Here is a 12,115-nt window from a genome sequence, read left to right on the forward strand (position 1 = left end):
TCTGTAAACTACCCAGAGAGCCCTGGCTATGGGGGCAGTATATAAGTGAGATAGATAGATAGATAGATAGATAGATAGATAGATAGATAGATAGATGAAGAAATATTCCCCAGCATCTGGTCTACAGAGCCATGCTGTCTCCGATACTGGAGGTAATGTGCAGCTGTCATGTACATGATGCAGATAAATAGCCTTATTCGCTGTGAATTCGTCTAGTTCTCTTTTAAAGCTGACCAAGTTGGTGACCATCACATCACCCAATGGTAGTAAAAACAAAGAAGACTCTCGTGGCACATTAAAGATGATCAAATTCCTTATGGCATAAGCTTTTGCGGAAGTGGTACTCGTGGTGGTGAATTCGTAGCTGTAGTTCTCCAGCCCAGAGATATCTATGCCTCCTGGAAGGAGCTCCCCGGAGATCTTCCCAGCTGGTGACACTTGAGATACTTTAACTGGGCAGGGTTTGAACCTGGGACCTTCGGTATGCAAATCACTGTGCGTAATTTGGTCCTGCAACTTTCATGTTTGGGCCCTGTGCTAAGCTAGGTCTGCTGCAACTCTTTCCCGTCAGGATAAATTTTACACCAAGGATGTTTCTTTGCTGAGAAATTGCCAGCTCCTAATAAGCATGTGACCTCTGGATGCCTTCCTTTTTGATAGGGGGGCCCGTGCGTTTCCGCTTTGAAAATGGGAGAACTTTCTCTTTGTTCTGCCTCGACTGTGCGCCGGCTGAATTCGTGATTGCATTTAGCAGCGTGCAGATGGCAAATTGACAACCCTGAACTTTTCAACTTCGGGTGTATCTCTTTGAAGTGTGAAGGCATTTCAAAAAGAACGAAATCAGAAAAATGCTTTTGATGTTTTTTTCAGGCCAGGCTGCTTATAATTTCTGTCAAAGAACTGAACCCCCTTGAAGTAATCTCAAAGGCCTGGTGTTGAATCTTCCATTTCAGCAAAGGAGTGCACACTGGGTGAATGAGTCAAGGATCCATTAGGCTTTGGGTGCTGGTCAATTGCCTGGTCAGATATTGCCACTCGACCGTGGCTGGACCGTGGCAGCTTCGTATTGTGAAATGAAGTTGGGAACACTTTGCTTTCAGTCTTATAGTTTAGTGCAGTGCTGTTTTTTGCAAGGCCCGAGGGCCACTGGCAGCCCCAAAATACTTCAAATGTGGCACTTCATGTGTGCGCGCCTCTCTCTCTTTGGAGAGGCTGCTCAGTGCCATCAGGGGGTCTCTAGCTTCTCCTTGTTCTTTGCATTTGTGGTGCAGCAGCAGCAGCTGTGATCTGGGCTACCGAAGGAAGCTTTGGAGGTAGGGAGTCAGGAGACCTGCCGCTTGTCTGCTGTAAGGTGGTTGGTGCAGGATAGAGGGAAACACGGGTGTAGTGGCTAAAGTGTCAGACTGAGAGTCGGGCGATCTGGGTTCTAGTCCCCACTTGGCCATGGAAACCCACTGGGTGACTTTTGTGGAGGAAACCGAAAGGGCAGGTTCCCTTGGTTCGCTGAGTGGCGGTCAAAGACTCTCCAGACACCATTTCTCTCATCTTGGAAAAGTTTTATTACGAGCAGCCTGCAGTGCTGCAAGGTGGCAAACCCTAGAGCAGCCTTCCTCAACCTGGGGCGTTCCAGATGTGTTGGACTACAACTCCCAGAATGCCCCAGCCAGCTCGGCTGGCTGTGGCATTCTGAGAGGTGCAGTCCAACACATCTGGAGTGCCCTAGGTTGAGGAAGGCTGCCCTAGAGGATCTGAAGGACTGCCCACTAGTTGCAGGCAAAGCTAAGATACTTATAAGTAACAGAAGCAACAACAGAACTTCCTCATATAATAAACCAATCATAATACAGTTTTGCAATACAGTAACCAATGATAAACAAGGCATTTATGCATGTGTAGAGTGCAGATAATTCTAAGACTAGAAAAACAATACATAGATGGGTATTGCAATCCTGGAACATCTGTTCCTTTGTGGTTACTACTCTTCCTGTCCTCGCTGGGAGGCTCACACTCTGACTAATATGTCAACACTTCTTGTTGGCTGAGCAAGTGTTGCTCAATATATTTTCAGCTACAGTTTGGGTCAAATTGCTATAGAACTTTATTATTATTATTATTATTATTATTATTATTATTATTATTATTTATATAGCACCATCAATGTACATGGTGCTGTACAGATTACACAGTAAATAGCAAGACCCTGCCGCATAGGCTTACAATCTAATAAAGTTGTAGTAAACAATAAGGAGGGAAGGAGAATGCAAACAGGCACAGGGAAGTGTAAACAGGCACCGGGTAGGGTGAAGCTAACAGTATAGAGTCAGAACAAACTCAATATTTAAAAGCTGTAGGGAAAAGAAAAGTTTTTAGCTGAGTTTTAAAAGCAGTGATTGAGTTGGTAGTTCTCAAGTGTTCTGGAAGAGCGTTCCAGGCGTAAGGGGCAGCAGAAGAAAAAGGACGAAGCCGAGTAAGGGAAGTGGAGGTCCTTGGGCAGGCGAGAAGCATGGCATCAGAGGAGCGGAGAGCATGAGCGGGGCAATAGTGTGAGATGAGAGAGGAGAGATAGGCAGGAGCTAGGCTGTGAAAAGCTTTGAAGGTCAACAGGAGAAGTTTATATTGGATTCTGGAGTGAATTGGAAGCCAATGAAGAGATTTCAGAAGTGGAGTGACATGGTCAGAGCGGCGGGCCAAGAAGATGATCTTAGAGGCAGAGTGGTGGACAGAGACCAGCGGACTGATGTGAGACGAGGGGAGGCCAGAGAGAAGGAGGTTGCAGTAGTCCAACCGAGAGATAACCAGTGCGTGAACGAGAGTCTTGGCAGAAGAGACAGACAAAAATGATCGAATCCTGGCAATATTATACAGGAAGAAACGACAGGGTTTAGCTACAGCCTCAATATGAGGAATAAAGGAGAGCGAGGAATCAAATATAAAGCCAAGACTACGAGCTTCCTTGACTGGAGTAAGCGTGACATCGTTGACAGTGAGAGAGAATGAGAGGTGAGGAGAAGGTTTAGGAGGAAAAACAAGCAGTTCAGTTTTTGCCATATTAAGTTTCAAACGACGATGAAGCAGCCAAAACAGGGTGGGCACAGATAAAACAGCCCATTCACACATTTCCTCGACACTTTGAGCCAGTCACAGACTCTCAGCCCAACCCACCTCACAGGGTTGTTGTTGTGAGGATGAAATGGAGAGGAGGAGGATTATGTACGCCACCTTGGGTTCCTTGGAGGAAAAGAGGCGGGGTATAAATGCAATATTAAATAAGTCAGCCTACAGTGGGGGAGGAGCCCAAGAGGCAAAGAGGCGCATGATTGGCTAGCTGCAGTGGTGCATTGCGCAGGCGACAGAGGTGGAGGGAAAAGGGAATGTTCAAGCGAGTTTGTCAGAATTTGCCTGCCAGGGCAAGAGGAAAAGGGTTTTTCCCCCACCCCAAATGCCCTGGAAAAGCTGGCCTCAGTGCCAAAATGATTTCTCCTTGGGAAATAGTGAAGATCACTGGGTTAGTGCTACATGACAAGCCTCAGGCTCATGCATTTCCCCCTCCACTCTTCTCCGGTGCAGCGCCGAAGAAAAGATCAAAAGCATTTGTTGCCGCTTTCACCTAACCATGGTTTGTCATTATGTCCAAACCAAGATAAACTGGTTTGTTCTGAATACTGTTTGTCTGAACAGGCCACCTTTGAACTGTGGCTTCTGATCCTGGCTTGTTTAGATAAACCATAGTTTAAAAAGAATGGTAGTTCCCAGTTTGGGCATAGAGATGGATTGTGGTTAGTCGAAAAGCATCTTATGCTCGTAATGTCTGGAAAAGGTCTTTGTGTGAATAACACCTTACCGTATTGATTGCAGCATGGGGTCATCTGATGACAGTCATGGCAGGAGAGAGGGACTCTCCCACTCAGACTGTGGAAGAGTCAGGATGACATGAATACACTCCTCATTTAAAAGCAGGCACACACAATTAAAGCCACGCGTTGGCCGAGGATCTTCTCTTGGTCTTGTGTTATAACTGCCAGCATCTTTGAACAGGAACAACAGCACATAGAATCATAGCAGAGTTGGAAGGGGCCTACAAGGCCATCGAGTCCAACCCCCTGCTCAATGCAGGAATCCACCCTAAAGCATCCCTGACAGATGGTTGTCCAGCTGCCCCTTGAAGGCCTCTAGTGTGGGAGAGCCCACAACCTCCCTAGGTAACTGATTCCATTGTCGTACTGCTCTAACAGTCAGGAAGTTTTTCCTGATGTCCAGCTGGAATCTGGCTTCCTTTAACTTGAGCCCGTTATTCCGTGTCCTGCACTCTGGGATGATGGAGAAGAGATCCTGGCCCTCCTCTGTGTGACAACCTTTCAAGTATTTGAAGAGTGCTCTCATGTCTCCCCTCAATCTTCTCTTCTCCAGGCTAAACATGCCCAGTTCTTTCAGTCTCTCTTCATAGGGCTTTGTTTCCAGATAACCAGGGTCAGAAAAAAACTGCAGGCATATGTGTAGAGCCAGTGTGGTGTAGTGGCAAAGATGTTGGACTGGGAGTTGGGAGATCCGGGTTCTAGTCCCCATTCAGCCATGGAAACGCACTGGGTGACTTTGGGCCAGTCACAGACTCTCAGCCCAAACTACCTTGCAGGGTTGTTGTTGTGAGGATAACATGGAGAGGAGGAGGAGGATTATGTACGCCTCCTTGGGTTCCTTGGAGGAAAAAAGCCAGGATATAAATGTGATAAATAAATAATGAATAAGTAGGTTGGGGCAAATTTCAAAATTGAGGGTTTAGGCTATTATTATTATTATTATTTATTTATTTATTTATTTATTTATGTAGCACCATCAATGTACATGGTGCTGTACAGAGTAAAACAGTAAATAGCAAGACTCTGCCGCATAGGCTTACAATCTAATAAAATCATAGTAAAACAATAAGGAGGGGAAGAGAATGCAAACAGGCACAGGGTAGGGTAAGCAGGCACAGGGTAGGGTAAAACTAACAGTATAAAGTCTGCACAACATCAAGTTTTAAAAGCTTTAGGAAAAAGAAAACTTTTTAGTTGAGCTTTAACTAAAGGCTATGAACTCCCCCCGGTTCAGAAAGCTAGACCCATTATGAGTCGGTTCCAAAGTCCTCTGAATTCAGGTCCAGGGAGGGTCATGATGGGGGTCATGGGGCACTCACCCTCTCCCTTCCCTGCTTCCTAAGCCAATGTACCATTAAGAAGCTGTAGGGTGACAGTAGCAGAGAGGGCTTATTGAAGGCAGGAGGGATCCTCATGAGCTTATTCCAACGTGCCCCGGATTCACATGGGCCTGTTCAGGAGCATCATTTCCTGAGACTCAATCCAGACAAGACGGAGGTACTGTTAGCGGGTGGTTCATTTGTCCGGCGAGGTGATATTTGCCCTGTCCTGAACGGGGTTGCACTCTCCCTAAAGGATTGGGTCCGTAGTTTGGGGGTGCTCTTGGATCCAGAACTGTCACTTGAGGCACAGGTGAACTCCGTGGCAAAGAGCACCTTTTATCAGCTTAGGTTGATATACCAACTACGCCCTTATCTGGACAGAGATAGCCTAGCTACAGTTATCCATGCTCTGATAACCTCTCGTTTGGATTACTGCAATGCATTATACGTGGGGCTGCCTTTGAAAACGGTCTGGAAGGTTCAGCTGGTACAAAACAGGGCAGCCCATTTACTAACAGGGACTGGCTGGTGAGATCATTTTATGCCAGTCCTTTTACAACTTCATTGGCTGCCAGTCCAGGTCCGGGCCCGATTCAAAGTGCTGGTATTGACATTTAAAGCCCTAAACAGTTTGGGGCCAGGTTATTTGAAGGAACGCCTCCTCCCGTATGTACCTGCCTGGACCTTAAGATCATCTACAGGGGCCCTTCTCCGTGAGCCCCTGCCAAAGGAAGTGAGGCAGGTGGCTACTAGGAGGAGGGCCTTCTCCGCTGTGGCACCCCAGCTGTGGAATGAGCTCCCCAGAGAGGTCCGCCTGGCGCCTACACTGTACTCCTTTCATCGCCAGCTGAAGACCTTTTTATTCACTCAGTATTTTAACACTTAATTTTAACTTAAATTTAAATTTTACTGTTTTAATTCTGTATTTTAATCTTATATCAATTTTGCTGCGTGGTTTTATCCTGGTTGTGCTTTTTATACTGTATTTTGTATTTGTGCTTTTAACTTGTTGATTGTTTTACTATGGTTTTAATTTTTGTGAACCGCCCAGAGAGCTTCGGCTATTGGGCAGTATAAAAATGTAATAAATAAATAAATAAAGGGGTGGATGGGGCTTGTAGTTTTCCTATGCCTTGTGACTCAGTTCATTGCCTTGTGTTCCTATCCTACCTGAACATGAGTTTGTCATCTTCTGGCATGCAGGTTTGCATCCAAACCCCAGTATTTTATGCATTACATTCATTTCCCAAGCTAGATACGCAACTAAATAAGAATACAACCCTATGCAAAGGGTTCTCTCAGCAACTAAATAAGAATACAGTGTGCGCTCACATACGTGAGGAATTAGTAACTATTATGGATAAACATAATAAAATCCAAACAGGATTGCTTACGTGAATTGCACCAGCCTCACTATCAAAAATCCTTCTGGTCTGGAAAGACTTAAGAAGTTTTCTGAAAGATAAGGAAGGTATCAGTGGATCTCACTGTGGTGAGATCTTTTTGATAATGGACTGTTTCTCTTCTCCGTTTTCTTTTTTTCTTTTTGTCCTTCTTTTTAACCATTTAAAATAAATAATGCAGAGGAGAACGATGAAACCGAAGCAGCCGAGCCACAGATTTCTGGGAAGGTTGGAGCAAAGAAACAGCGGAAGTTAGAGGAGAAGCAAGCAAGAAAATCTCAACGAGAGGTGAGTGTTCTCTGCCGCTTATAACAAAACATAAAGAGGAAGGGGCGCTGGTTCTGTCATGGGTTGTTTTTCGCAAACAAGCCACCCTGAGAACCCATGGCTTGTGGTAGGATTATTTAGCGTGGCTTGTTGTGTTGTCCAAACGCGGCAGAGTTGCTTCAGCATGTGGGGTTGTTTAAAACGGCAAGAGAGCCACCTGGCAAGAGCAGTGAAAAACACTGCTGGTTGCTCCATGTGATCTTGGTAACAATATCCCCTCTCTATTACATCTTTAAATGACAGTGGTCAGCTTACTCCTCCACTTTCTAAGTCGGGCCAGCTAGTGGATTTCCGGTGGGGTTTTTTTTTATTGGTGCAAATTACAGCAGCAATTTGTGCAGATTCTGGTTGTAATTTCCGCAAATTACGCAAATCGCTCGTTCACAAATGCAAGCTTAGTCAAGCACACGACGGGACTCCAGCAGGCCCAAAAAGGAACAGATTTCCTGGGAACGGAGATCCCTAAGACAGCTACACCTTTCTCCCCCCCCCACTTTTGGGAAGATTTAGTATATTTATTATTATTTATTTGCCATTTCACATGTACTAAACTTATACATGTACACTTATACTTCTGAGGTTGCAATCCTATGCGTGCTTATCTGGGAATAAGCTACACTGCACAGAGTGGGTCTAACCTCCGAGAAAACATACATCGGGCCTGTTCAGAAGACACCTTAAACCATAGCTTTAACCACGGTGAATAAGGCTTTTTGCTTTCTTCACCATGGTTAAAGCCATGATTTAAAGTGTCTTCTGAACACAGCACGGCTTTCTGGCTTAACCACCATGGTTAAAGCCGTGATTTAAGGTGACTTCTGAACAGGGACATTGAATTGCTCCATGAATACATCCAATAGTACCATTTTTATTTGTGTGTGCATGTGTTATCAGTGATGCAAGTAGGTAGGTCTGATAAACAAGTTAAGTATTGCATATATTTCAGTTTCTCCCCCCTCCCCCAAATTTCTGATTTCTCCATAGCTTCTCTGTCGTCTTTGGATATTAGAGTGAGAGAAGTGTATGCATGCAGGCATCTGGTCGTTTTTATACATTTTTTGTGTGTATGTATATATATATTTTTAAACATACATCAATACAATAAGAAAACAATATAATACATAAATGTTGAATAACCTTAATAGCCTATTTTCTAATTTAACCTGTTAACATAATCATACTTAACATAAAAGTGCACCCCCCACCCCGGGATCTATTCCTGTTTCCAAAATCTCATTGTTTCTTCTGGAGGTGGTTTCTCACTCCCCTTAGATAAAACAAATTCTAGAAACTGTTTCCATATTCCTTCGAAATCATTTGTTTTTGTTATTCCTCTTCTCACTTTTATATTACATGTTAATTTATCATTAATAGCAATGTCCCGTATCTCTTTATACCAATCTTCTATATGGTAATCCCCTTGAACCTTCCAGTTCCGAGGTATCATTAACCTTGCTGCCGTCAGCAAATTCGTTATCAATTCTTTTGTCTCTTTATTACAGTTTAATTCTCCATATAATGATAACAATGCCACTATAGGTGTCTCTTCAATCTCCATTCCTACAATTTCTTCTATTTTTTGTATATTTTTGCGTACTGCTGGTTCCCGCTTCGGTATTCCTTTGCCGTAGAACTTTTGCTTCTTATGTCTAGATGGAAGAATGGATTTAAAGCACTTGCTAATACTGGTTGAGTTCTGATACCCTTGGGTATTGGTATACCAACTTGTGCAGCCTCCAGAGATGATTCATTTGTTTAACATAAGAACCTCCGAAGAATAACATTGGGCTGATCGCCCCGCTCTTAAACTTCCACAGGCTGACGAAGCGGAGCGGGAAGAACGAAAAAAGCTCGAGCAGAAGCGAGAGGAGGAGCGGCGCAAGGAGGAGGAGCGGCTGCGGCAGGAGGAGGAGAAAGAGGTGGGCGTTGGCCTTGGGCTAGAACAGGGGCGGGGAAGCCTTTTCGGCCAGAGGCCTCCCGTGCCCTGCTGGAGAAACATTCCGGAGGCTTCATGTCAGTGTTCCATGGGGCTGGACACAAAGTGGATGGGGCCAGAGCCACCCTTCCCTCCCCTTCCCTCCCTCTCTTCCTTTCACACACCCCTCCACATTCCCCGCCCCTCTATTCAATCCCTTAGCTTCCCCTCACCCGCCTCACCACCACCTTCTCCCTCCCGCCCGCCCGCCCGCCCGCCCCTCTCTCTCCTGCTGCCTTTCCTTTTCCCCCTCCTCACCAGCACTCAGGCTTGGGGCAATAAAACCAAACGCGTTTCGACCATGCAAGGTCTTCTTCAGTGGTATAATACAATATATACATACACATAAAATGCAAAAATAAATAAATGTTGAATCGTCTTAGCCACTTCACACTGTTGCTTTCTGAAGGCTGAAAATAGCCTACTGAATTCTAGATGTTATGAAGCTTATAGCTTTTGAATAGGTCCTCATGTCCCACCTGGCAAGGTCGTTTTGAAGTGACAATGAGCTGTTTTCTTTATGCTGCAGGTCTAGCACAGCTTGTAATTTTCAGTGTGTTGTTCAGGCTGCTGAAGGCCTATTCGAAAGCTATAAGCTTTATAACATCTAGAATTCAGTAGGCTATTTTCAGCCTTCAGAAAGCAACAGTGTGAAGCGGCTAAGATGATTCAAAAATATTGTTTTGCATGTATTATACCACTGAAGAAGACCTTGCATGGTCGAAACGCATTTGGTTTTATTGCTTTTACTGTTGGTTTTATGTAACACTATATAGTTCAGATTCATTTGAAGTATACGGAATAGCTTTCGTGCTCATTATATTAAAGATATCTTAAGCATTGCCCTTATCTCTGTGTGGCTATTGACAGAGATACAGTCACCAGTATTTCCACCCCTTTTCCCATTTCACCACTACATCTTTCAGCCAAGCAAAATTCAACACAGGAGGGGGAGGAAGGAGTACAATTGCACCATATTACCAATGTAATCGCAATCATGTTTACTTAGAAGTAAGTCCCACTGTGTTCATTGGAGCTTACTCCCTAGTAGGTGTGTTTAGGTGTTTTCCAAAAGCTTCATGGAAAAGATGGGACTTTGTGGGGGTGGGAGTTAAAAGAAGAGAGAGGTGGAATCATGAAATTTAGCCTTCCCCAAATTGGGCCCTGCTAGATGTGTTGGACTACAACTCCCATCATGCCAGTCAATTGGCATGCTGGCTGGGGATAATGGAGGTTGGAGGCGGCAGGATGCAGATGTTCTGGGAGGGAATCCTAGGCATCAGGGACAGCGAGGGAGAAAAAGTTGAAGGCATTTAAGACTTCCCAAGAACTGGGAGTGATGGAGATGGAGGAGCGAAAGTTATACACGGGGCAGGAATGTATTGAATTATGGAATCATAGAATCATAGAACAGCAGAGTTGGAAGGGGCCTACAAGGCCATCGAGTCCAACCCCCTGCTCAATGCAGGAATCCACCCTAAAGCATCCCTGACAGATGGTTGTCCAGCTGCCTCTTGAATGCCTCTAGTGTAGGAGAGCCCACAATCTCCCTAGGTAACTGTTTCCATTGTCGTACTGCTCTAACAGTCAGGAAGTTTTTCCTGATGTCCAGCTGGAACTTGAGCCCTTATATTCCATGTCCTGCACTCTGGGAGGATCGAGAAGAGATCCTGGCCCTCCTCTGTGTGGCAACCTTTTAAGTATTTGAAGAGTGCTATCAGGTTTCCCCTCAATAATAAAATATATGAGGTCGTGCCAAGGAAGATAAACGTAATTTTTCACATGGCTAGCCTGGGAGCCAGTCGGATCTATCCGTTCTGGAGAGGTGCTTCTTGCTCTAGCAAAGTGCCAGCGATCCGGTTTTTTTTCTTTCTTTCTCTGAAATGCAACATCTGTTTTCTATGGACCTGTCTTATTCTGAAATCCCCAAACTTGGCCTCACTTAAATGACTAAGACCTGCAGTCCTATGAGAAAAGCCTGTCTAATTCAGCTGGGCTTACCTCTCTTTTTATTTATTTTTGAGTGTTTTTTTTTAAATGGATATATACAAATTTATGTATGTATATATTTTTATTTATAAGAAAACTCAGCTGGGCTTACTTCTGATTAAAGATGCCCGTGATAGGGCAGAAAGGGCGGAACGCTAAGTGCCGTTTGCTTGGAGAGGGACAATTTTCACCAGCCCTCCTTTGTTTCTCCACACTTCCTGAGCTGCAACACTAACAGAACTAGAATAAGGATTTGTTGTTGATTGTGTGGGCTGGTCAATATTTTGTACTTATTTGCTAGGCTAGGCATAGTTTTTTTCTGGGCGCAAACGTTGCATTTTCTTGGTTATAATTTTAGAAGGAGAAGGAACCGGTCAAGTGCCCTGACTACTTCTGTCATTGGAAACTCAAACATATATATTTTAATTGAGCTTATTTCCTCTCAAAAGCCCCAGCGGCCCCAATAGATGCTCCAACCCTGCAAGGACTCTTTGCCTCCGCCTTGCACGGCCCTGGGAATTTCCCTTTTGCCTGCGGAGTTTTTTCGGTGGAGGAAATGGTTTACCACACATACATGATCAGCGAGAGCAAATGTCGCACATTTGAGATCGACATCTTGCAAGGGGCCTCCGGTACTTTAATGTAAAAAAAATAATATCCTGCCTTCCATTGCATGGTGCTTCCTTTGCGTTGCAAGCTTTCTCCATTGTAACCAGCCTAACTTTAGATGGATACATTTGAATATGGCTTTTCCACTGAAGAGAGAATTTTAAGGATTAAGGTTGCCCAGGATCATCCTGAGCAACCAGGATGATCAGGGGTCTGGAAACAAAGTCCTATGAAGAGAGACTGAAAGAACTGGGCATGTTTAGCCTGGAGAAGAGAAGATTGAGGGGAGACATGAGAGCACTCTTCAAATACTTAAAAGGTTGTCACACACAGGAGGTCCAAGATCTCTTCTTGATCCTCCCAGAGTGCAGGACACGGAATATAAGGGCTCAAGTTACAGGAAGCCAGATTCCAACTGGACATCAGGCAAAACGTACTGACTGTTAGAGCAGTACGACAATGAAATCGGTTACCTAGGGAGGTTGTGGGCTCTCCCACACTAGAGGCCTTCAAGAGGCAGCTGGACAATCATCTGTCAGGGATGCTTTCGGGTGGATTCCTGCATTGAGCAGGGGGTTGGACTCGATGGCCTTGTAGGCCCTTTCCAACTCTGCTGTTCTATGATTCTAAGATTCT

General features: G+C 44.7%; 1 protein-coding gene across 1 annotated transcript in view; it reads left to right on the plus strand.

Annotated features, from left to right (window-relative positions):
• DDRGK1 (DDRGK domain containing 1) overlaps positions 1-12,115 on the plus strand; it is a 47,317-nt gene that overhangs the window by 11,845 nt on the left and 23,357 nt on the right. The window contains exons 3-4 of the mRNA XM_063135396.1: positions 6,761-6,867; positions 8,724-8,825. Coding sequence (XP_062991466.1) covers positions 6,761-6,867; positions 8,724-8,825 — 209 coding nt within the window. The remainder of the gene's footprint in view (positions 1-6,760; positions 6,868-8,723; positions 8,826-12,115) is intronic.

The sequence above is a fragment of the Elgaria multicarinata genome, chromosome 10 (assembly GCF_023053635.1).
Source record: "Elgaria multicarinata webbii isolate HBS135686 ecotype San Diego chromosome 10, rElgMul1.1.pri, whole genome shotgun sequence".
Taxonomy (NCBI): domain Eukaryota; kingdom Metazoa; phylum Chordata; class Lepidosauria; order Squamata; family Anguidae; genus Elgaria; species Elgaria multicarinata.